The 24932-nt window shown below is 42.2% G+C and overlaps 3 protein-coding genes across 6 annotated transcripts in view; 1 reads left to right on the top strand and 2 right to left on the bottom strand.

Annotated features, from left to right (window-relative positions):
- The first annotated feature begins 1592 nt into the window (after window positions 1-1592).
- plin2 (perilipin 2) lies at window positions 1593-5562 on the top strand. Of its 2 annotated transcripts, none has more exons than XM_049568954.1 (8): window positions 1593-1706; window positions 1919-1965; window positions 2293-2488; window positions 2800-2882; window positions 3053-3338; window positions 3889-4067; window positions 4653-4769; window positions 4887-5562. In XM_049568954.1, the coding sequence occupies exons 2-8, from the start codon at window positions 1936-1938 to the stop codon at window positions 5337-5339; spliced, it is 1344 nt and encodes a 447-aa protein (XP_049424911.1). In that variant the 5' UTR covers window positions 1593-1706; window positions 1919-1935; the 3' UTR covers window positions 5340-5562. The 2 variants fall into 2 exon arrangements, with proteins under 2 accessions (XP_049424911.1, XP_049424912.1); XM_049568955.1 differs by having other exon boundaries at window positions 1620-1706; window positions 1934-1965.
- Window positions 5563-5692: 130 nt separating this feature from the next.
- cdca9 (cell division cycle associated 9) lies at window positions 5693-8817 on the bottom strand. Its single transcript, XM_049568956.1, has 10 exons — window positions 8585-8817; window positions 8360-8491; window positions 8231-8268; window positions 8092-8143; window positions 7903-7970; window positions 7704-7765; window positions 7279-7362; window positions 6530-6611; window positions 6155-6241; window positions 5693-6025 (listed from the first exon to the last, which is right to left on the bottom strand). The coding sequence occupies exons 1-10, from the start codon at window positions 8694-8696 to the stop codon at window positions 5981-5983; spliced, it is 762 nt and encodes a 253-aa protein (XP_049424913.1). The 5' UTR covers window positions 8697-8817; the 3' UTR covers window positions 5693-5980.
- A 1525-nt stretch (window positions 8818-10342) lies between these two features.
- The window catches only part of dennd4c (DENN/MADD domain containing 4C), a 47762-nt gene continuing 33172 nt past the window's right edge, over window positions 10343-24932 (bottom strand). The window contains exons 12-34 of one of the 3 annotated variants that reach the window (XM_049568716.1): window positions 23062-23298; window positions 22420-22565; window positions 22160-22198; window positions 21701-21831; window positions 21454-21586; window positions 21092-21298; window positions 19865-19993; window positions 19089-19236; window positions 18827-18964; window positions 18543-18662; window positions 18259-18390; window positions 16962-18052; window positions 16654-16846; window positions 16439-16536; window positions 16169-16344; window positions 15923-16081; window positions 13932-14124; window positions 13711-13821; window positions 13495-13632; window positions 13218-13335; window positions 12685-12841; window positions 12459-12523; window positions 10343-12294 (exon numbers count right to left, since the gene is read on the bottom strand). In XM_049568716.1, the coding sequence (XP_049424673.1) occupies window positions 12158-12294; window positions 12459-12523; window positions 12685-12841; window positions 13218-13335; window positions 13495-13632; window positions 13711-13821; window positions 13932-14124; window positions 15923-16081; window positions 16169-16344; window positions 16439-16536; window positions 16654-16846; window positions 16962-18052; window positions 18259-18390; window positions 18543-18662; window positions 18827-18964; window positions 19089-19236; window positions 19865-19993; window positions 21092-21298; window positions 21454-21586; window positions 21701-21831; window positions 22160-22198; window positions 22420-22565; window positions 23062-23298 (4196 nt within the window). In that variant the 3' untranslated portion in view covers window positions 10343-12157. Of the gene's footprint in view, window positions 12295-12458; window positions 12524-12684; window positions 12842-13217; window positions 13336-13494; window positions 13633-13710; window positions 13822-13925; window positions 14125-15922; window positions 16082-16168; window positions 16345-16438; window positions 16537-16653; window positions 16847-16961; window positions 18053-18258; window positions 18391-18542; window positions 18663-18826; window positions 18965-19088; window positions 19237-19864; window positions 19994-21091; window positions 21299-21453; window positions 21587-21700; window positions 21832-22159; window positions 22199-22419; window positions 22566-23061; window positions 23299-24932 lie in introns of all 3 variants that reach the window. The other 2 variants (XM_049568715.1, XM_049568717.1) reach the window with 2 other exon arrangements.

Consider the following 24932-nt stretch of genomic DNA (forward strand, 5'->3'; position numbering starts at 1 on the left):
AATCAAAAATAAATAAATGGCTCAATAAATAAATAAATGAAATCATAAAGAAAGAAATGTAGAAATAAAATGCCCAATTATCAAATAAATTTGCAGGTTAATTTGAAAATAAATAAATATGGACAGAAATATAAAAATAAATAAATACAATTTATTTATTTATTTGACAAATTACTTATTTTCTGTATTCATTTATTTTCATATGTATGTATTTCCTCATTTATTCTTTTATGTTGACATTTATTTCTTTTTACATTTATTTCTATTTTTTATTTTACATTTCAGTAAGAGGGATATACAACTTTAAATGGCTGTATTTTGTATTTATTTTACCGCCAAAGGCATGTTATTTATCATAGCCAGAAACTTTGAAAAAGAAATTATCTTTGGCTTTTCATATATGATGGTCCCTGTACACATCATGTGCGACAAATGCTTCCGTCAATAAAATGAAATAAAATAAAATAAAATAAAAACATAACCAAATACAATCTTAAAGGAGCTATAGAAATATAAAGCAAATAGTCATAAAATCCTCCTAATATGTCACAGAGACTAAGGAATAATGTTCATATAACATACTGATCTCACCGACAACAATAGTACAGCCAGAATATTCGCAATTAAAAAAATTTTTTACAGTCCACAAATCATGTTTATGTTTTGAATTTGTGTTTTGGCCTGTAGCGCCACCCACCGCCGTCTACCAGTCACGCAGTCAGTAGAGTCTCAGCATCAGTTACAGTTACGACTGAGCTACAGCAGCACGGCAAGCAGCATTAGCAGTGTCCCAGTACATAGCATTAGCAGCCGGTTCCTCATGAGCTGTATCCTGGCAGCAGAGAAGCCGGACTTGCTCAAACGGTTCCCTGGAAAACCGAAGATCAAGGACGCGGCTAACTATTGTTTGTTAAAATCACTTTGTTCTACTTGTCTCATTTAAAATTTGGCCAAAAATAAATCATTTGCACAAACTAAAAGGGAAAACCGAGGTTGTTTTTTTTTTTTTTTTAACTCCAGGACTTTGTCTTTAACCTTTAACTTTCAAACATCAAATGGTAAGTTGTTAAAATCTAATAGCTAATTTATGGTGGAGAGAGGGTCATGCATTTCTGCCAGTCACTCTGGAAGGCTCAAGGAAAATATTTGTAGTTTTGGAGAGGGCCAAAATAAATAAAATTAAATTAAATAAAATTCAATAAAATAGAATAAAATATAACAAAATTAAATTAAATTAAATAAAAAAAAAAACAAGTCTGACCCCAGCCACCCCCTCCCCTCCTCTGATAAATAATGAACAGTCCCTAAAATACCTTCAATAGAGTGAACAAAGCTGGTAAAGTAAAATATGCTGGTTAAATTATGTAATGTAGGAGTTCATGTTTTCCATACACAGTGCTGATAGCCCTTTTGAATAGACATGAAATAATATACATTATAATCGTCATTCGACCTAAAATACCCCTGGCTTACGACATATTAAGAAATCAGTGTGCTGTTATGGGTGACGAGACGTGACGGCTGGTCTGAGAGGAATTCCCCGGCTCAACTTTTGCCCCTTTTACCTTTGCCCCAGAAACAGCACTGTCGCTGACATCACAGTGCCGCGCTACATCTCGCGATAATTACTGAACATAAATACAGCTGCTGTCGCCTCAGTGATATCAGTCAACTCATTGAAAGTTTGGACACATTATCAACTACCGGTGAGTCTTTACTTTAACTCTTTAAAGTTACTCTGTAAACTGCGTCACAGCCGTCTCTGTGACACATTCACGGGACTTGGTGTTATGCGACTAGAAAAGACTTCTGTAATACGGAAGTAATAGACCTATGCTGGTGTGGGTTTATGGAGGGGAGAGTCACGCTTATTTTGTTCTTGTGAAAAGAGACGTTACATGTTGTGTCTTATCTATAGGTTTTGTTTCAGCAGACATGGCAGCAGCTGCAGTTATCCCAAATCAGGTGAGTTTGCTTTAAAGACTGAGCACTCCTAACTAAAGGTTATTTAGCTTATTTAACTATTTGTTGATAAGTGTTGAAGAAAAAGCTGCTTTTATCCTTTTGAAAGACAAGAAATGACACTAGAAAGTAATTTTACACACTCTGGAATAAGAAAAACGTTACTTTTTAATGTAATAATCAAAGTATATGCAATATTACATTTTAAAAGTTTGGAAATTGTCCAGTTTTCTCTAATATTACTGTTATTTCTTTAGTTAGTAACATCAATAGCTAAATTAAACTGTGAATTTGAGTACTGTAAGCCATTTATTCACTTGGTCTATACAGAATGTGGTGGAGAGGGTGACCAGCCTTCCTCTGGTGAGCTCCACCTATGGCTTGGTGTCCAGCGTGTACACCAACACTAAGGACACCCACCCTTACATCAGGACTGTGTGCGAGGCGGCAGAGCAGGGGGTCCGCACCATCACCTCCGTGGCCCTCACCACTGCGTCACCCATCATTGACAAGCTGGAGCCTCAGAGTAAGAACCCTCTAGTGGATTCTAGATAAGGCGTGGCTTCATAAGTTTATAGTGTGTCAATACTGAAACTGTAATTATGTGCTGACCAGCTGAGTCACGCAGAGCTTGAAACAGGAAGTTCAGGTCATGCTGCTGGCTCTTACTCATCTTGATCTTTCACCCAGTTTGTCTGTTTACTCATCATCACCCTGATGTGAGCCACAGGATTTAAAGAAACTTTTTCCACCTAGTATTTTCTCAGCAAATGTATTTATTGACATATTTGTTTCAGTATGCCTTGTTATATTTACTCATTTTTTTGTTGCCTACAGTTGCCATCGCCAATGACCTGGCCTGTAAAGGTCTGGACAAGATTGAGAAGACACTGCCGATTCTCCACCAGCCGTCTGAGCAGGTATGTTCTGGATTATTGAGCAACAGCTGGCACACTTCAATTGTGTCAAAGGTCAGAGCAGTTAGAATCAAGCTAAATTGATTGACCTTTGTCCTGTCTTTCTCAACTGCTGTTCTTTACACTCATACTTTGCTGTAATTTTATTTGCTCATGGTTCTGTCTCTGCCCAGATTGTCTCCAGTGCCAAGGATGTGGTAACCACCGCTAAGGATGTCGTGACAGGCAAAGTGTCCGGTGCAAAGGGCACAGTCTCAGACACTCTGACCAGCGTCGTGGAGAAGACTCGGGGTGCGGTGCAGGATGGGATGGACAAGACCAGGGCGGTTGTCAGCGGGAGCGTCAGCACCGTGCTGGAGAGCAGAGTGGCCCGGCTGGTCAGCAGCGGAGTGGACACGGCCCTCAGCACCTCTGAGAGTCTGGTGGAGCAGTATCTGCCTCTGACAGAGGACGAGCTGGGTGAGTGGGGCCAAAAACCACCTTCAACTTGTGTTACACACAATCCCATTTTATTACGACTTCATTTTCCTGGTGTGGTCTAAAGCTCAACCCACAATTTATCTTCGTTATTGGTTGTTTGAAATTTTTATTTTTGCCTGCTGTTCAGAATACACAAATAAAGGCTGACGAGATTAGGCTTGTTTTTCTGTAACAAGCTGTATCAAAGGTCAGTGATTAACAGGCAGCTGGAGCATGTTGTTAGTGATGGATCTGGTCTGGTTTCCAGGAAAACATTATTAAAGGAGTCTTTGTTTAGAGTGATTCGTTGCGTGCAGAACTTTACCACAAACAATCCTGTACACTGTTAGTTTAAATTAATCCGTTTTAAGGGATTGACAAGTGAAACACTGCATTTGCCATGGATTTAAACCCTCCAGCTACTTTAACTTGCAGAACTCTACAGCAATTTGTGGCAGACTTTTCCATTCTCGCATTAAATAAATTACTTAGCAGTTACTTATGTGTCCCCATCTTAATGTGACATTTCATGTTTCCTTCCCTGTGACAGAGCTGGAGGCAAAAACTGTGAAAGGCTTTGACAACAAGGAGCCGAGCTACTACGTCCGCCTGGGCTCCCTCTCCACCAAGCTCCGCAAGCGGGCGTACACCAGGGCCGTGGCCAGAATCCGAGACGGCAAGCAGCGGAGCATGGAGTTCATTTCTGAGCTGAACTCCACTGTTGACGTGGTGAGTCGTTGTATTCAGTGATAATATTAGAACTGTAGACAAGCTTTACAATGACTCTTGACCTTAAAGGAATATGTCTCTCACAAACGACCATTTGTACATCAATAAGTCAAGCCGTGTTTCCTTGAATTAGTCAAACAGTGAACATATTTATTTACTGATTGGAGATGAGGTTTCACAGAAAAAGCTAAATCAAAGCATCCATTTACAAACTTACACAACTCATGCTGTATAACCCGAGTCTCATTTATTCAGTCATATGCTCAGTACATCCCAATCACATGCTCTTTCTCTCAAACTTTATGTAAGACTGAACTAAAAATGCATGTGTTTGGGAAGTACTGAGTGTACGACCAGATAAATAAGACTCTCTGATTAAAGGTAACACAGCATGACTGATTTACAAGTGGTTATTTTGTGAGTGAAGTATTCCTTTAACATAAAATGGGAACAAACATCAAGATCTGCATCCTAGTAACACATTTAGCATTCTGCCCTAAAGTGGCTTTTAAAAATACATTTATTATTATTATTTTTTTTTACATCTTACGGACAGACTGAGCATTTAAATGTTTGTTTCTCCAGATTGAATATGGCAGAAAGAATATTGACGGGGCAAACAGGATGGTAAACAACAAGCTGAACTCTCTGATGGCGTGGAGGTCCAATGGTTCACGCCAGGAGAATGGCCACGAGGCAGAGGTAAGAAGGTGGACGACACAAATATCTAAAAAGATAACAGCATGTTAAGGAAAGATGAAAGCACTTTGAATTGAAACTGTGTCAAGTTATTCATATCTGTTCATCCCCTCCTCTCAGGTGATTGAGTCTCGCACCTTGACCCTGGCACGTTCCCTCACCCAGCAGCTCCAGACCACCTGTCTGGTCCTCGTCTCCAGCCTGCAGGGTCTCCCCAGCCACATCCAGCAGGAGGCGCTCTCCCTGGGCCACTCCGCCACACAGATCTACACCAATTTCAGCAAGGCTAACGCACTGGCAGAGCTGCCAGACAGTGTGCTGACCAGCAGTAGAGTCCAGCTGGGCAAGATGAAGGATTCTCTCGACCACGTCATGGATTATCTGGTCAATAACACACCGCTCAACTGGCTGGTCGGTCCTTTCTACCCCCGGATTGCCCCAGAGCCAAGTCATGCAGCGATTTCTGGCGCCAGCAGCACGCAAGCTACGTCCTCCAGGTCTTCCTCCGCCCACTTAGATTATGAGGAGCCCATGGAAGTCGAGATGGAGTCACTGCATTCCCAGCAGCAGTAGTGATCCATCACAGCTTTATGTTCTGAGTTTTAACTGATGTATTCTGCTTTGTAGGCAAAGATTTGACTCCTCTATAGATTAAACTGCACTATAGTTCCATGTCAAAAACAATGCTGTTTTATACTTTTTTTAATTTGTAATTCTTGCTGAAATTTGTATTTGCTAGCCAGTCTGGCAAAACATAATCGTGTGCTTTCTACATAAACTTTACTGGAATTCATAATTGCATTTCCTGAGTCTTTTTCCCCTTCACAAAAAAATTAATTTGAGTCTAACATAAATCTTTCACATATTTAGGACTTAATTTATACATCCCATTACATTAGTAATGCTACACTGATACTACACTGAAGTTATAAGTGGAAAAATATAATAATTTTCAGGTCAAACTAAGCAAATTTAATACATTTTGAAACTTGGGATGGGTATTTGTCACTATATAATTAACCAAATTACACTGACAATCATGTAGGATAATACAAATAAGCTTTATTATATTTTTAAAACTCTTTAGGACAACCAAAGCACACCTGCTGATCTTATAAGCACATCTGATATTAAACCTTACTTCTATAAATACATTTCATAATATGACAAGTTTAAAATCTACTCAAATCCAAGGTGAGAAAAATCCGGGCAATTCATTGCAGGCAGCGACTTCGCCTCGACAGATAATCCATCAAACTCTGAAAATCCAAAATCAGTGGTACATTTCAAGTGTTTAACAGTATATTTTAAATGGCTTGTCAAGTCCTTTGTTATGAAAATGAGGCAAACACTCATAAGTGGCATTTAAATTGAAACTTTGACATTACCGTGAGCTTCTGAATCTGACACCATGCCACGTCATCCAGCACGTCCAAGTTTATTTCATCCTTGGTCTCTTCAGAGAAGCAGACAGTCTGGGAGGGAAGAGAACCACAGATAGGACACATACATGTAAGTGTGTCGCATCTGATAATGATCCAGGTCTATTTAAACACTTGAACATTAGCAATACAGAAAACATGTATATTCTGCAAAACTTTAACTGCAGCAGTGGGGAAACTGTCTTCTTGGGTTTGAAGGGTTTCAATGCGTTATTTAAATGCTAGTCTTACAAGGCTTGGACAATTTCTTGCCTTAAATAATGAAACAGCGTCGCCAATGAACGAGCTTGTTCCAGGTGACAAAGATTAAAAACAACTTACCTGTCCCAGTGCTGTGGTGACAGTGATGTGTGCAGCAGAACCTATCATTGAACAGTGCAGATCACCAGCAGAGGCGACAGACCTGGGACAGCACAAGATTCACAAATCAATTTCATCAAACACATTACCAGAACTATTTAAAAGAAACTGTCAGGGTACTCTGGCTTCCTCCCACAGTCCAAACACATGCAGGTTAACTGGTGACTCTAAGTTGGCCGTAGGTGTGAATGTGAGTGTGAATGGTTGCCTGTCTCTGTGTGTCAGCCCTGTGATAGTCTGATCTGTCCAGGGTGTACCCTGCCTCTTGCCCAATGGCAGCTGGTATAGACTCCAGCACCCTCGCGACCCTCAAGAGGATAAGCAGTTACAGACTATGAATGAAAGAATGCATCAGGGTTCCCACACATTTTCATGGACAAAAGTAAGAAACCTTTTCATGACTTTTCAAGGACCCATAATAAATTTGATGTCCATTTTCACCATATAACATGAAGAGAAATGTATAATATACTTTATGCCAAATGTTGATTATTATATAAAAAAAAAACCTAAACAGCAACATTTCTGTTCTTTAACAGTTTGTTATTTTTGTCACATTATGCGGCATGTTATCCATGGAAGAGTACTGTAACAATTCATTTCATTACACTCAGCAAAATTTCATGACTTTTCAAAAACATTCAATGGTTTTCACAAATTCCATGACTATTCCCTGACTGTGGGAACCCAGATGCATCTCCATAACAAACCTGAGTTTAGGTTTGGTCGATCTGGTCTGCTCGTTGGTCTTGGTCACGCGGCTTTGAGTTCTTTTGACACTGACAGAGGAGCCGCTGTAGGAAAATAAGAGCAATGTCAAGGCCTCTATAATCGTTCACCACATGTGAATACTACAACACCTTAAAGGGACAGTTCACCCGAAAAATCAAAAATATTTTTCCACTTACTTGTAGTCCTATTCATCAGTGTAGATTGTTTTGCTGTGAGTTGCAGAGTGTTGGAAATATCAGCTGTAAAGATGTCTGCCTTTTTTTTAAATATAATGGAACCAGATGGCACTCAGCTTGTGGCGCCCACACCAAAACAAACTAGACTGATCAACAGCACTCCAGGTAAAAGGAAAAATATGTACTTCTGATTTTGGGGTGAACTGTCCTTTAACCTCCAATCTTACGTGAGATTTCCAGTGCTGTTACTGCCAACTAATGTTCTGGTCCTTTTTGTCCCCTTTCCTCCCTAAAAATATAGAAAAAAAAAACATTGTTTGGACATGTGACTTCGATTCCACTTGCTCAGTAAAAGACCACATATTAGTGTTTACAATTCTACAAGCTATTTATTTGTGTACAAACATTGTCTGGTACATTACTGACCTTAGAGGTCTTGGATGAGGGCCTCTGGGCTGGGCTGGACTGACCTGGTGAGGAATCGGTTGATTTAACTTGAAAATTAAAAGCACAGAAAATGACAGTTAAAACAGAATAATAGTTTAATCTTAAACAGTGACGTTTCATGCAGGAATGACACTGCTTTTTATGGTCGAAATAAAAAAGTAATGTCACCTCTTTTACTGTGTACCCTCCTGAGGGGCTGCGGCATCTCGAGGGACTCATTCTGTAAAAAGGTGATAATTATATCTGTTATATATTTGTTTGTTTTGTTAATAGCAGCTGTAGAGGGCAAACAGGGAGCCCAACTCACCTTCATGGCAATTGACACATCACTTGCTGAGATTTCCTCTGACAGACCAGAAAGGGTGATGAAAATAAACAAGATATGAATCTCAATACTCTTGGACCAGCTATTATCTTATGAATTAAAACGTCTCACCGCATATTAAATCCCCTATGAGCGTTTTTTGAAGCGAAGGAGGCATCTTCATCACCTCCACTTTGAAGACTTTGTCCACTGTTGCCAACATGTTCTCCATTTTGGCTTCTAACTCGTTCATACGCTCCTGTGCTGTAAGGAAACACATTATGACGTGAGAACCAAAATGGAGACGATAAGAGGATGTGAAGAACCTGACATTTGACCCTTCAGTCGCCTCCAGACCTTCTTTCTCAAACTGCTGGATGAAGAGCGTCAGTCTGCTCTGTCGCATCTCTCGGCTCAGCTTCTCTTTCAAAAGGTTGTTTCCTGAGTTTTTCGTCCGTCTCAGCGGCATCTTGTTGTCCTAAGCTTCGGCCTGTGTGTGGTGAAGCTCCGGTTGCCGACAGACACACACCTGTGAGCGCGCAACATTTAATTGAGATATTCATGCGCCTACCGGAAACGAGTCATGTGGTTCTGTGAGAGCTGCGTTGCGTGGCGGAAGGATATCCCTCAAAATGCCTGCTTCAAAAGCAGTGTAAAACCAGTATTTTCACTGCAGGTGGACTGTCCATTATTTAGGAAAAACAAATTGTCTTAAATATTTTTCAGTTATTTAAGGAAAATAAATGTCTGGTAAAATCACAAAAAATAGTGACCCTTGTTCCAGACGATGGTAAAGTCTCAATGTCCTCAAATGAAACAAAAATAAAGTCCTAATGTCGCCATACAAGTACTTTCTAATTTAGTGTCCTAATTGGTCAAATTTGTTGCCGTATCAAACTACAAACATTATTAATCATAAATAAACAAGTTTCAACCGAAAAATTTGATCAGGTTTTGTCCACCTTTATGTCGGGATCGGCTGCAGACTGACGTGACAGACATGGCTGCCATCTTGTTTTTATATGGATTAGTGTATTGTGCTCCTACTGCCACTAGATGGCACAAAAAGTGTCCACGAATGAGGACAACAGTTCTAGGTTAATTAGAGTGAAATACAAGGTCTAGTAAACCCAAAACTTAAACTGTTCCAGAGAGTGTACATGTGACAATATCTCACTTTTTATGTTTCCACTGGTGGGATGGGACTGTGCTTTCTGAATACTACATATGGTTTCTGGATTTTTTTTGTTGTGAATTCAGTGAAAGTTGAAGCCGTTTGCACACTGTTTATGAAATCCAAATTATGTAACTTTGAAAGATAGAAAAAGTAAATCATTTCTCATTAAAAATAAAAACTGAAATGTTAAAAAAAAAGAGTGAAGATTCCTAGCCAATAACCTTCCATTCTACAGTTTTTTGTTGGGTATGACAACTTCCCAGATGGCTGAAATACATTCATCTGTGCCGATGAGTATAAATGTGATTAACTTGCTTTCTGAAATATCCACTGTTTGGAATGGACCGTGCTTTCTGAGCGATATGTACACTAGACTTTGTATTTTGGATTCAAGATATTGCAGCATGACAAAGCAACCTCACTATTTAATCGACAGAAGCAGCCTCTTATATGCAACATTAAACAATGGAGATCACCAAAGAAGGCAAATGTTGGCATCCGAGTGTCACGAGCTGCAGCCATCACAGAAAAGTGCCCTGCTGTGTTTTCATGCTGCTGCTTCCATTGTTGTCTTACATGCACTCACACAGACAGAAGACAAAAGCTGGCCTCAGAGAAAATGTAAGTGGGAAATATGAGTCTGAAGTAAAAGGAGCCGCTGACACTTGACTGTCAGACCTGCGGAGGACAAGATGAAGGAGATGGAGGAGGACTCTGTAATGTAAAGGAAGAGTTTGGAGGATTCAGTGGAAATGATGAGAGCATAAGGAGGGAGGAAATTTGATGCTGACCAGAAAATCACAAAGGATGACGGGAGACATCAAAGCTTCACAGCATGAGGGACAAACTAAAAGCAAAATAACATGCATCTCTGCAGCTTCTCACACGTGACACTAAAAAAAATTCTCATTGGCAAAGACGTAAAAAATGGACACATGTTGTTCTCAATCAGTTCACAAACTCATTTATTGCAGCGCACTTAAGTGTAGACATTCAATTCCTTTCCACAGGACGGTAAGAGATCACTTAATCTATTGTTAAAGAACAGTCTCTTCTGTACATCCTCTGCCATAAGGAGGTCAAATTTACAAAGTCAGTACAGGGTGGGGTCCCTTGAAACAAACTAAAAGGGAAAGTGGGGATTGTTAGTCATACAAATGCTAAAGTTACACCGTCTGCAATCCATATGTCAATGATACAAAAATAAATAATTGAGAATTTCATCTTGTTTTGGAGGAAAAACTACTGTTTAGAGGTGGTCTCATCTCATCTTCCTTGATAAAGGTCAGGGTTTTTTGTTTTTTTTTTAAATCTCTGCAGTGCAAATTGAATATTTCACAATATTATCGCTTCTGTACAAGTCACTCTCCCAAGGCTACAATCGGACCACCTACGCCCATTTCCCAACAGTTCATCCCAACAGCACTTTGCTTTAGTCGGAGCATTTAGTGGAATGTCATGTTGTGAAACTGTCTTTCTTAACACAGTGTCAGCAGTACTGAAGAAGCCCTTTGCAGTATAAAGCTCTAATTGCTACTGTGTATAAACCATAAAAGCAATCTTGTCTGCAAATATCCAATTAAAAAACAAACAACCTTACTGGTTCGTTCTAAGCTAGAGTAAGGAGCAGCCCCAGCACATGTGAGTTGTAATTTACCATTAGAATAAGGCATATTAGCTGAACAAGTAAAGTATGTTACTGTTAAAAAAAAAAACGCAGATATTAAAAACACAAGTTGGACTGACTGCTCTGTCGCTGAGGCACAGAGCCGCCTTTCCCTGCGACAGAACATGTGTCTTCATTTTAAAGTGTGGGGATCAGTAGTGTGGCATGCCTTTTCACTTCCCATTGATGCATTTGTTTTATAATCTCGCCCGCCCAGTCGTCTGGTTTTAATCACACGTGGGTCGAGTGTCACTTCTTTAAGACCTGTTTTGATTGCAGGGCACCTGGAATGTTGCAGAATTAATTCTAGTGATTGATAATTAGTGATTGTCCTCAGTCCTCTCCCATTCACGTGTGTGCTTCCATTGCGTATTTACACATCCATGTACATTTACAAAGAAACAAACCTGAACATTCATTAAGACTTGGATCACATAAACAGTCATGGAGACGTGTTGCCGCCAGAAAAATAGGCAACCCTGGTTTCAGATTTCCCCCCGAAGTAAACAATATGTACAAAAGACAGGTGGACTTGTGTTTTTTTAGAAAGTGCACAAAAGAACAGTCTGGATCTGTACACGCTCTCAAATAAGTCGGACTGATCTAATGTTGGGAGAGTTAACGCAGATCTTAGCAGAGCAGGCAAAAGGCTATGAGACAAGGAACTGTCACACACACGGACACAGATGTGTCTACACCATAAGGGCAGTCAATACATTCTGTACAGTGATTAATCATTTTATACACCATCTTTAAAGAAACACACCTCAACTAGTCCCAAAGGATTCACTGCAGCTTTTCCGAGCCATTTACAGAAACAGTCCCACCTGTAAGTAGCTGCTTGGAAAAGCCGATGAAAAGCATCATAAGGTGGTAAAAAAAAAAAGAAAAATGAAAAAAAAAAAAGATGATGGGGCATCTTCCAAGACAAAGGGAAGAAGAAGAAGTACCATGTTTGGGCGATTGGTGGTGTTTGAATACAGAATAATTTTTTGCTCACACCCTGTCTCGCCACCTATCCTTCCCTCCTGCCACCTGTCGCGCTTGACCAGTCGGGTTCTTTCATCTTTGCTGCAGGCGTTTGTGGTCAGATGATGGGGCTGCCGAAGCATTTAAGGCACCACTGGACACTGGCGCTGGGCGGTCGATCGAAGCGGAGTAAAGACTTGAGCTGCTCGGGGCTCAGTTCGTCGTACGCCAGGCGGTACTCCCTGTCGAAGGCCTCTGCAGGTGTACAATAAAGGGGGGAAGATTCGCAAAGTCAGAAAAGAGCAAAAGTAATACTGATTTTGAGTGAAATTTAGCATTCCTTTACTTTTTGAAGACAGCGTCACTTTTAATAAACTAAAAAATGTGCAGTTTCACCGATGATATGCTGATTTACTCACCTACGTCGATGTTCTCCCTCCCCAAAGCCACCAGTGAGAGGAACAATATTTCTCTATAGATACTCCTGAGAGAAATACAGGACACAGAAATGAGACATCAGATGTGTCCACATTAACATTACAAGAATTTAAATGTCTAAAGCTTTGCAGAAAAATAAAAAAGTAACGAGAGCTTCAAGAAGAGCTGAATCAGACGCATCTCTGAGAAGGAGGACAAAAGTCTGACCTCTGCCGTTTGACACCCTCCGGGCGCCGTTTGATCTCTCGGATCAACAGGTTGATGGGCCCGTAGACGTCGTTGGTCTGGATGTTGCGAACAATTGTGTTGAGGAGGGTACGGATCTCCTGGTGGTCTGTCGGCGCCAATGTTCCCTTTTTCTCCACTGGAAAACACACGCACCATCAGAGAGACTGTTACTCTATCCTTTTTAGTAAAGAGCCTCAAGTCTTCTAGCCAACAGTGACATTGTATCCAATGAGGTTAAATAACGACATGATGTCATGTTCTTGCCACATGAGACATTTATATTTAGCTCAGTTTGTCATCAATAAATCTGCATGCTTCCTTTATGTATGGCATTGCAAATAGTTGTCTTTGTCTCCCCCTAGTGGCACAAGTGGTTTCTACAATAAAAAACATTATGTCTTAAAAATAAAAATCGCATGTTTTCTTACAGTGTTTAGGGATGTCAACCACAACAGCAATGTCTAATACAGTATATGAATACTGTGGCCTGATGTGTGTCTGTGCACACTCACACAAGGTCCTCCAGAGCAGGTAGAGGGGCTCTCCGTGTTCCTGGTGCAGGTTGATGTTGTCCCACAGGAGCTGGACGTATACCTGCTTGCTGTCCTGGGACAGTGACGTCAGGGGCAGCTGCAAAGATAAAACCATTATTAATATTCCTGTCAAACAGTCCACAAAGGAAAGACATCTTAATATTCTTACGCAGCTTATTTGGGACAGAAAGAGTTTGCTGAGTGAAGAAAAGCCTTAACAAAAGAGTAACGATAGATGGCATGTGAAGTCTCTAACCTGGACTCCTTTGTTGCAGTGTTCAGAGGTAAGGATGAGACCAGGTAAATGACTGGGCAGGTCCAGACGGCGGAAATACCAAACCAGGTTCCAGAAGATGATGGGGTGCTGGTTGAGGAACTTGTGGGTGTAGATCACCTGTTGGGACATGACAGAGTAGCTGAGTCGCTGTGAGGCAGACATGTTGTTAAGCATATGTGTATGTGAGTGCTTTACCTGATCTCCCTCGTTCTCCAACAGGGTCTCCAGCTCCTTGCGCAGCACCAACGGGCTGAGGTATGGTACGGACACAGGCTTGGGGTTCGGCCGTTTTGTCCCCATGCCATCCTAACAAACACACACACCAATTACTTTCACTACACTGCAGATACAGTGGTTTCTGTAATATTTAAGCCAATGGGGTAACTGCAGTGACAGTAAGGAGAACTGACCGACACCTCTTGCAGGCTGCAGGGCAAGCTCGTGGTGGAGACGCCGTGCCCGGGTCTCTGGGAGTAGTCCAGGCTCTGAAAAGGGCCACCAACACTGTTGCTGCGCGTCAGTGACGTCCCACTGCACTTCTGCTGCTTCCCCGCTGCCTGGTGCTCAAGGAGACCCAGGGGGTCCGACTGCACTGGCTCTGGGATCAGACTAGGAACACGAAAGGCAAAGAGGATTCAAGAAAATGTGGTGCTACAAGACACTTTAGCTTCTTGGGTTGATATGTTTGCAACACATCATCCTGGTCATGACTTTTCACATCTGATGTGAAACTGATTTTACATTAAAACTTCAGGTGTTTCACAGGAAGTTGTTGGGTATATACAGTACAGGCCAAAAGTTTGGACACACCTTCTCATTCAATGCATTTTCTTTATTTTCATGACTATTTACATTGTAGATTCTCACTGAAGGCATCAAAACTATGAATGAACACATGTGGAGTTATGTACTTAACAAAAAAAGGTGAAATAACTGAAAACATGTTTTATATTCTAGTTTCTTCAAAATAGCCACCCTTTGCTCTGATTACTGCTTTGCACACTCTTGGCATTCTCTCCATGAGCTTCAAGAGGTAGTCACCTGAAATGGTTTCCACTTCACAGGTGTGCCTTATCAGGGTTAATTAGTGGAATTTCTTGCTTTATCAATGGGGTTGGGACCATCAGTTGTGTTGTGCAGAAGTCAGGTTAATACACAGCCGACAGCCCTATTGGACAACTGTTAAAATTCATATTATGGCAAGAACCAATCGGCTAACTAAAGGAAAAGCAGTGGCCATCATTACTTTAAGAAATGAAGGTCAGTCAGTCGAGAAAATTACAACTTTAAATGTGTCCCAAGTGGAGTGTAAAAACCATCAAAGCGCTTCACAACAGAACTGGCACATGAGGACCGACCAGGAAAGGAAGACCAAGAGTCACCTCTGCTTCTGAGGATAAAGTTCATCGAGTCACCAGCCTCAGAAATCGCAAGTTAACAGCAGCTCAGATCAGAGAGCAGATGAATGCCACACAGAGTTCTAGCAGCAGACCCATCTCTAGAACAACTGTTAAGAGGAGACTGCGCGAATCAGGCCTTCATGGTCAAATAGCTGCTAGGAAACCACTGCTAAGGAGAGGCAACAAGCAGAAGAGATTTGTTTGGGCCAAGAAACACAAGGAATGGACATTAGACCAGTGGAAATCTGTGCTTTGGTCTGATGAGTCCAAATTTGAGATCTTTGGTTCCAACCGCCGTGTCTTTGTGAGGCAGAAAAGGTGAACGGATGGATTCCACATGCCTGGTTCCCACTGTGAAGCATGGAGGAGGAGGTGTGATGGTGTGGGGGTGTTTTGCTGGTGACACTGTTGGGGATTTATTCAAAACTGAAGGCACACTGAAACAGCATGGCTACCACAGCATCCTGCAGCGACATGCCATCCCATCCAGTTTGCGTTTAGTTGGACGATCATTTATTTTTCAACAGGACAATGACCCCAAACACACCTCCAGGCTGTGTAAGGGCTATTTGACCAAGAAGGAGAGTGATGGAGTGCTGCGGCAGATGACCTGGCCTCCACAGTCACCGGACCTGAACCCAATCGAGATGGTTTGGGGTGAGCTGGACCGCAGAGTGAAGGCAAAGGGGCCAACAAGTGCTAAACACCTCTGGGAACTCCTTCAAGACTGTTGGAAAACCATTTCAGGTGACTACCTCTTGAAGCTCATGGAGAGAATGCCAAGAGTGTGCAAAGCAGTAATCAGAGCAAAGGGTGGCTATTTTGAAGAAACTAGAATATAAAACATGTTTTCAGTTATTTCACCTTTTTTGTTAAGTACATAACTCCACATGTGTTCATTCATAGTTTTGATGCCTTCAGTGAGAATCTACAATGTAAATAGTCATGAAAATAAAGAAAACGCATTGAATGAGAAGGTGTGTCCAAACTTTTGGCCTGTACTGTACCTCCTATGTGATCCAGGCAGATTATCTGGAGTCTCCCTTGGTTCTTCTTCAGGGAAAGCGATAAGGTCTGGTGTCTTTATGTCAGCTGAGCCGCTGGCTGTGGGCTGGGCACTGGTGCTGTGGAGACTGTCTTGTGAAGCACTGGGATTCACGTAGAACCTGAGAGAAAATCACACAATTGTCAATTTGCGTTTGCTAAAAGTGACGATACATTGTAGATTTCATTCTACAACAGCTGATTCTTACCCAGTCATTGTGCGCAAGTCATGAAACTCCACATGCAGTAAGGGGAGAAAGGCTGTGCGACAGAAAGGACAGTTGGTATTCAGGTTGGAGTCGTCGGCTGTCCAGCCTGCCATTATCTCCTCGTCGTACACCAGGGCTTCACACGAGCGGCACTGGGAGCAGCTGGACATCAGAACCTGTCAGCAGGGAAATAGGTTAGGAGTTATATCAGTGTATGTGTTGGCGGTGGAAGCACAGCAGCAGCAAAGGTGTGTGTACAGTATGTCTGACCTCCAGTGCGCAGTTCTGGTAAATGCTTGTGGAAGAAGCGTGATGTGAGGAGCCTTGCTCAGAGTCTGGACCCCTGCCTGCTCGTCCTGGAGTTGGATCTGCACAGAGACAAAAATAAACTCTGGAAAATCTAATCTCACAGGCCAACTAACCTCATTAGGCTCTTTTTCCACTTAAACTGAAGTGTATATTTGCACGACAGAATGAGTGCTTACGTATCTGCTGGGTCCCTCGGCCCGTGTCACTGCTGCCGCTGCTGCTGCCCAGGCTGGTGCAGCTCTGGTTGAGACCGTTGGCCACCAACCTGGGTATTGCTCCTCTCTCAGGGCTCTCGTCTACGTCATGTGCAGCCAGCATGTTTTCATCCAGATGGGACGGGAAGCCGCCGCCACCACCCTGAGCTTCATCCTGCAGGGTAAAGATAGGTGGGATTTAGAGGACTGCTTCAAATCATCAGCTCTGGTCAGAATTTATCAGCTAATAAAGCTAATAAAATAATGAAATTCATCCTTTAATGACTCACCTCATCATCTGAGTAAGAGTAAGCTGAAGCGACTGCTCCCCACACTTTGCTGGCCACATTTGCCGCCTGTTTCATGCCAGATTTAAGCACGTCAATCTTAGGTCCCGACAAGAGGGTGTCCATCTTGATGCCTGAAATGGAGTTGATGACTGAGCCCAACGACCCTCCCTGGGAGGACTTGACCAGCGCTGTCAGTGAGGATGATCTTGGACCTGGGCTTCCCGCAGTGCTGCCAGGAGTCTTTGTCTTTGCTGCAAAAGTCTTGGAGCGAGTAACAGCGTTGGGGCTGCGTTTGGGTGTATCACCTGGGGAGCCCGTTGGAGTTTTGACTGGAGGCACGGGGAGGCTGGACCTGCGCTCCATTGACTGTTTGGGCTGTGGGGTGTCGACAGTGTCTCCCTGGGCCTGCTGGAGCTCCATGCTGGAGGACTTCACACCCAGGGGGCTTCGTAGGCTCATGTACATTTCGATCTCCTCGGCCAGGTTGCGGGACACCACAGCAGGCATGGAGCGCGGTGGCTCCTGGCTGGTGACAGAGGCCGACTCTTCACTCTCGGTCATAAGGAGGGAAAGCGGGTCAGCGCCCACCTCCACGTCCTCCCTCTCCAGGGTCGGCCCTCGCAAACCAGAGTCCTCTTCGTTTGTTTCCGTTTGCTTCCTCTGTCGTTTCTCTGTTTTTATCTCTGTCCCCTCCACCTCTTCATCATCTCCCTTCCCTTCTTCTGATGCTCCTGGCCCCTCTTCCTCTTGCAGCTTTACCCGTGTCAAGTCCTGATCATCTTCATTCTCTTCTTCCAGGTCTTTGAAAAGTGCTTTGGACACACTATTAGGGGGTGGACTTTGGCCCGAACAGAGCGCTGCAGTCAGGATACGGGCATCAGCACCCATCTGACTGGCCATGTGGTCCACGCCTTGCTCTAGGAGCATCCCAGCACGGGTTTCAGCGCTGAAGCTACAGCTGCGTTCGGCAAAGCATTTCTGCCGCTGCTGCTGAGACTGGTGAGCTACATCCCCTGATGGCAGCTCGGCCGTATCATCAGGAAAAGACACGCTATCATTCTTGCTGTGTCTCCTGAACAGCTTCCCTGTACCTGCAGAATGTGTACAGATAAAATGAAAGTTGTCTGTTTCAATTTACCTTCTAGTTAAATAGGTTAATTTAAATGGAAAACAAAAGAATATGTCATAAGTCACAGCAGAGACAAAATTGCTATACTAATTTCTGATTGCACTCTTAAACCCTTCAAAATCTTTTTTTTTTTTTTTTTCAAATTAAAGACTTAATCTTTTGCCTCACCTGTTTCCCTGCCTCCATCAAAGCTCCCTGTGGACAGCTTCACAATACTGGGGACCGGCGAGGACACATCAACAGGACTGGGGGGCTCTGCTACTGCTACAGCACTGTCCACCGAGCCGGCAATGTCACTTCCTGGTTATATGAGTACATCATCAACAGAACAACATGAGTGCACAAAGAGGAAAAGGGCTTTTCTGGTGCACAAACAACCTTCAAATGCAAAACTAGTACTGGATGTGACTGTCTGCTACATGCATCGTGTAGAATTGAAGTGCCTTTCTTACCATTACGCTGTGCTTTGGAACCGTTTCTCTCTTCAGCGGCAAGTACAGGTGTGTGTGAAGGCTCCGCCAGCTCCTGGTGTAGCTCATCCTTAGAGCCGTAGCCTTGATCAGACTGCCTTCCTGTGGATCACAAAAATCGCACAAACAACGCTGTAACTGCTGTGAAGTTGTGGCCAGTGGTGTCGCAGCAACTCTACATCTCGGTCATCGGACAAACGCCATTTCTGACCCTCAGGTTTTAAAGCTTTACACACGCAAACGTCTTAACTTTAGGGGATCAGTACCTGTGCTACAGTGGTTGTCTGCTGCGTCTTCCATGCCGTGGCTGTGGGCAAACAGGTTGTGCTCCTCACCGTTGACCTCACTTGAGCTGTCAGCACTTCCATGACTTAAACGGTCAGCATCACTGACTGTTGATGCAGCTAAAGACAGGACACACAAAGACAAAAAGTGGATGAGAAACAACAAAACATAATGATAGAAAGCAGCTCAGCTTGACAAAAGTGTCTCCTGTTAAGCAGCCTTATCATGTTTTTCCATTCCCACCTGTGTTACTAAGTGTGGGTCCCTTCTCGGATGAGGTTCGGTGTAGAGCGTGCTTGAACTGGGCCACTCCACGAAGCACATTACGAAGCTTTGTCCACATAAAGAGGCCACTGCGGTTCCTGCTCGGCCATGGGCTCTCTAAGACGGCCTGCACACGGAGACAGAATTAAGAATGAGACAAAAACTTCTCAAATGGTTGCTGCTGTGCCTTAAATGAGACCTATTATGCTCATTATCAGGTTCATACTTGTAATCTGGGTTTCTAGGTCAACATGTTTACATGCTTTAATGTTAAAAAAAAACAAAAAAACACTTAAGTTTCCTAATACTGTCGTGCCAGAACACCTATATTCAGCCTCATTCTGAAACACTTGTTTTAGTGGCTGCCTCTTTAAGACCCCTCCCAAAAAAGCCCACTCTGCTCTGATTGGTCAGCCTTTCTGGGTCCTCGGCATTCCCCGATAAAAAGCTTCTAAACCACAATCTTCATAGCTGAAAACGTGACAGTAGGAATATGATCCAAAATCTGAGATAAAATATCATCAGCTACCACGATTACAGGTTCTCCTGACGTTAGCATGTAGCTACAAGTAGCAGTGTAGGCTCGTAATGTAAACATTTGCAGTAAAGTGCCTGCAGCAGATGGCTATATAAAGAAATGTTACAAGCTGACAGCAGCTTGTCTTGAAAGTAGCTACATCAAAGCTACAAAGTGCTTTCTGTCATTTGAGCTACAGTGGAGAAATGATTTAACAATGCAAAAGGCTATATGTGACCTTGTTGTAGTATCCATATGTGATGGCGTTCGGATGTACTCCAGCTTTCTTCATCTCAACCAGGACTCGTACAGCCATGACAGGAAGACCCCACACACCACACAGCTGCATCACAACTCTGTAACACACCTGAAAGACATTGAGATAAAAAACATGAAAAAAGGGCACAAATAATCACAAGAATTATCGCCCTGCGGTTGTACACCTCCATGAACCAGGCAAGTTTCTCTTACAGTTTACATCTATGTCTGTGAAAACATGGATGCTTTACATCCATTGACTCCCGAGATCTATACAATCAGCAAAGTGTCAAGGTGGACACCCAAGATTAGTGTCACCAATTTAGCATCTGACCAAATATTTCCTCCTCTGTTCCTGAGATATGATGTTGAATATGGCCAGAAAAATGTAACATTATGATGTCACAGTGAAGCTGACCTTTGACCCTGACCTTTGAACACATTATTTTATCCTATTAGACATTTGTGTGAAGTTTTGTCATAATCAGCATATGAATTCTTGAGTTATGGCCAAAAACATATTTTGTGAGGTCACACTGACCTTGACCTTTGACAACAACAGTCTTATCAGCTTATTCTTTAGTCCAAGTGAACATTTGTGCCAAATTTAAACAAATTTCCTCATGGTGTTCTTGAGATATTGCATTCACAAAAAATAGACGACAAGGTCACAGTGATGTTGACCTTTGACCACCAAAATCTAATCAGTTCATCGAGTTCAAGTGAATATTTGTGTCAAATATAAATGATTCCCAAGGCTGTTCTTGAGATATCACATTCACAAGAATGAGACAGACAAGGTCACAGTGATCTTGACATTGGACCTATGACCACCCAAAACTCAGTTCATTGGTGAGTCAAATTGAACGTTTGTGCAAAATTTAAAGATATTTCCTTGTAGTGTTCTTGAAATATCACATTCACAAAAATGACACAGCCAAGATCACAGTAACCTTGACCTTTGACCACCAAAATTTAATCAGTTCATCAAGTCCAAGTGAGCATTTTTGCCAAATTTTGAAGAAATTCCCTTGAGGCATTCTTGAGTTGTCATGTTCACAAGGATGGGACATACAGATGTATGTATGGTTTGCCAGCGTGGAGGCAAAATAAGACCACCTCACCACGAGACATGAAAAAAATATCAAAGCTCTAAGTAAAAATATATAAATATATATATATATAGAGAGAGAGAGTCTCAACGTACCTCATCCAGCACCTCCACCTCAGTGGTCCTCATCTTCAGGAGCACGTTGTACGCCTGATGCATGGCACGGCTTTTAGACTTGGATAGTCTCACGGCTGCCGGCAGGCAGATGAACCACAGGCTGTAGCAGTGGCTGAACAGACAGCGTGCCCACAGCGGAGGGTTGGAGTAGAAACGCTTGGCCATCTTGTACGCTAGCTTGATCTCCTGTTGGATCAGACAGACATTTAAAGCATGAATGGTTTGAGAGCTGATGAGGAGGGAGGATAAAGAGTGTGGGAAGATTATTTTTGACACAGGGTAAGGTTACATCATCCAGTCCTCACAGGGTGGGTATTGTGACTGTGTAAGTATGTACACACCTGCTTTGTCCTCTTAGCCAGTAGTGCGGGGCTGCTGGACAGACTGGCTCCTGCTGCTCTGCTGCTGATTGCTGGTCGTAACTCCCGAGGACGGTCAAATAGCTCCATACGCAGCCTGGGGAAACCTTTGTAACTGGAGAAGGAGGGATAAGAGTGTTACAAGGTCACATGAGCACTAAGACTTTGTTTTGTTATCCATGTTTTTCTGTCTAACAGAGTTTTACGATACTGCAGTAAAAATACACACGTGTATTTTGGGGCAGGTTCAGTTCCATCATCAACTGGAGGTTCAGGAGGCATGACAAAGACAGTGTGCTCGCTCTTCTGGGACTCGTCCAGCTCTAACAGTCTCGTGTCCTCAGATGACTCTCCTTCGACCTGAAGTGAGGATCCAGAACCTTAGCATTAGTGACAACATGACTTGAGTTGTACAAAAAGCACACACTGCGGGTCATTTCCTGTCTGATGGCAGAAAGTAAACTACAAGCATAATACAATCTATGATGCTTTTCCAATTAGGCACATGCTTATTTGATTGTGGTTAGGATTCAAGGATAGAAGAAAAGCAGGAAACGTTCATGCCCCTTGGTGGAAACACTTATCATAAGGAGAAAAAGGTTAATTTATTTACCTTCTTAAAGTTAGTCACAAACATAAAAAAAACAAGGCACGAGGAAATCTGATTACAGTGTAAGCCCTGCATTACCTTGGTGCCCTTGTCGGTGATTTTATCAGAGGGAAAAAGCTGCAAGAAGAGGAAAGAGAGCAAAGGGACCAGAATGAATCAGAGGAAATTTTGGCTTCCTTACTCTCCCAGTGGATGAATGTTATTTTGCCAATAAAACACAACACAAAGCCCCGCTCATGGAAGGAAACCTCCAGTGGAAGAGGAAAAACACCATAAAACCAGTGTGTGGCGAGTACAGTAGATATCCAAGACTGGCATGACGCTGAGCTGGTAATCACCTTCTCCACGCAGTCGTCAAAGAAGGCCAAGCCGGTGTCCTTGTCACTGACAAAGGTGCACTCCTCAATGAAGCGGATGAATATCTGGGTCTTGGTAAGCTGGGAGTAGAACTTCTGGTGGGCTCTGTCTCTGCTTTTGAGGAACCCTTAAGGACACAAAGAAGAGACTGTGGTGTCACTTTTGTCGTTCGACTGAAATCCACATTTCTGCAGTCTAATCAGGTTTCATTGTATTTTTATCCCTCTTCAAAAACAAACGTGCGGCAGTGAAGACAAAAGTGTTAAAATGTGCCTTTCCCATCACTCTAACTGTATCTAAAATTGATCTCTAACAGTGAAGCTAAATGGAGATGAGAACCAATTTCCCAGCAGCAAACATTAGTGGAGTCTTATTATAGCCAATGAGAAAGGTGATTGATTTGTAAAAACACTTAGGCTGAGTGATAGTTGAGATGCTCCTTGAAATAGAAATGCCAATAACATTAAACATTAGCTGAACCTAAATGAGGGTCGTAAATTATGCAAGAGTTACGAAGCCAAAAAGCTCAACACATCCAGGTTCCATAGTGTTCGACTGCGCATAAACAAAATCATATCCTACATGTTGATTTCTGAAAAACGAGCTGTGGATCGCTTGTTTACCTTGCAGGTCGTAGAGGGAGTCTGCAGCCGTGGCCTTTTCGGAAGGCGCCTGGGTGATGGGTGTGAGGTAGGAGCGGTAGCCCTTCAGGATGGAGGCCATGAAGCGAAGGAAGGCCTCCTGGATTTCCATCTCCAGGGCCGTCTTCTTCTTGTGCCAGGTGAAGTCTGCTTCGATGGGGGTCATGTCCACTGCCGAGTTTACTAACGAGTTTTCCTGCGCTGTTTGACGGACTGAAACTAAAACACACAACAAACGTCAGTAACAACAATGCACATTAATAAACTACTCCTTTGATTAAAATTATAAGTATGGAAGCCCAAAACTGACAAAATGTAGTAAAAGGTTATCAGACAGGTCAAAAACATGAATACATTGGTAACTACACGATTAAAATGGAGTATATAAATATAGAGCTTTATACTTTAAATTTATGTGCCTGGATTACTGCAACAGCCCTCTTTCTGGCTTGAATCAAAAATCTATTAATCGACAGCAGACTGTCCAGAATACGCTGCCAGGCTTTTAACCAGAACCAAGAGACTCCAGTTAAAGCCTCTGTACACTGGCTACCAGTATGTTTAAGATTTATCTGATTACTTTGAAGGCTCTTCATGGTCTCTTTCCCAGCTGTATCTCTGACCTCTTACAGAACCGTACACACAAGTACGTGCTTTGAGATCCTCGGGCCGAGATCTTCTATCTGTTCCAAGACCAAGCGTTTACACTGAGGGCCTCTAGGCTCTAGAATGATCTGCCTGAGGAAATCAGGTCGGCCGAGTCAGTGATCTCTTTTAAGCCCCTTCTTAAAACACACTTTTATCAGAAATGTATTTATTTTCTTTCCTTCTTTCTTCCTGATGATTTTATGACTTGTTTTATTTTGCGACCTTGTGAAGAATTATGTAACACTGGTATTTAAAAGTTCTCTGTATAATCTTTATATACAGAGCACTTTTAACACTGGTTTTTAAAAGTGCTCTGTATATAAAGATTATCATTATTATTATTATTACTTCAGATGGTAGAAAAGGCATAAAAACATCTACTTTTTTTCCTTTTCCTGTCCTTTATCAGTTTATAAAATAAATGAAAACTTGATTCATTTTACTCTATCTTTTACTAGCCAATTTTATTGTTTTAAACTCTATTTTCCCCATACAACATTTTCTTTTCCTCATGGTCCCCAGGAGAGCCACTCAGCCTTGCAGCAAATTTTTCCGAGTGGTCACTTGCGGTATTGCAATGACTAAAAAAAAGCAGACAGCCTAAAAAGCATTTTCCCCAAGGACCACCACTGTAACAAAAAATATCTGAAACTGTTGACAGGACACCTCGAACTGCAAGGTCAACTATGACTGTTTCTATTTCAAAATTTTGAGCTATGGAGCTATGGAGGTTTTATATTTGTAAAACCAAGAGAAGCAATTTATACATTTTTAACATCTTCACAATGTAAAGTCCAGTGGGAGCTTGTGGACAGGGCCAGTGGGACAAACACTACTGGCCATATTCAGTTGGAAAGTAAACCCGCATGCTTGAAAACTTTTTTGGCGTATGAACCAGGCGAGCAACTTCATAGGACTGAAAAGGCGCCACAAACAATTATTTTGTCACAAACAAAAAAATAATCATTTCTTCAACTTTTTTTAACCATCTGACTGAAGATTTTTAAATCTTATCTCATAATTACAAAAAATGACGCCTACAAAATGAGCTTTTATCTTTCAGTTAGCTTCACTTCATCACATCTTGTTTTATTCTTATATCTTGTATTTCTTTGTATTTTAATATGCTGTTCAAAGTTTTATTTATTTTTTTGTTTTTACCTTTTGTTTTTGTAAAGCACTTTGCAAACTACAAATGTGTATTA

Source organism: Epinephelus fuscoguttatus, linkage group LG23, assembly GCF_011397635.1.
Source record: "Epinephelus fuscoguttatus linkage group LG23, E.fuscoguttatus.final_Chr_v1".
NCBI classification, from domain to species: Eukaryota; Metazoa; Chordata; class Actinopteri; order Perciformes; family Serranidae; genus Epinephelus; species Epinephelus fuscoguttatus.

Coding starts and splice junctions, on each gene's coding strand:
- plin2 (XM_049568954.1), top strand. CDS start 1,936: ATGGCAGCAGCTGCAGTTATCCCAAATCAG. Junction 2,883..3,052: donor TCCACCAGCCGTCTGAGCAG/GTATGTTCTGGA, acceptor GTCTCTGCCCAG/ATTGTCTCCAGTGCCAAGGA. Junction 4,068..4,652: donor TGAACTCCACTGTTGACGTG/GTGAGTCGTTGT, acceptor TTGTTTCTCCAG/ATTGAATATGGCAGAAAGAA.
- cdca9 (XM_049568956.1), bottom strand. CDS start 8,696: ATGCCGCTGAGACGGACGAAAAACTCAGGAAACAACCTTTTGAAAGAG. Junction 8,144..8,230: donor ATGTGTCAATTGCCATGAAG/GTGAGTTGGGCT, acceptor ACCTTTTTACAG/AATGAGTCCCTCGAGATGCC. Junction 6,026..6,154: donor GTCAGATTCAGAAGCTCACG/GTAATGTCAAAG, acceptor TTGGATTTTCAG/AGTTTGATGGATTATCTGTC.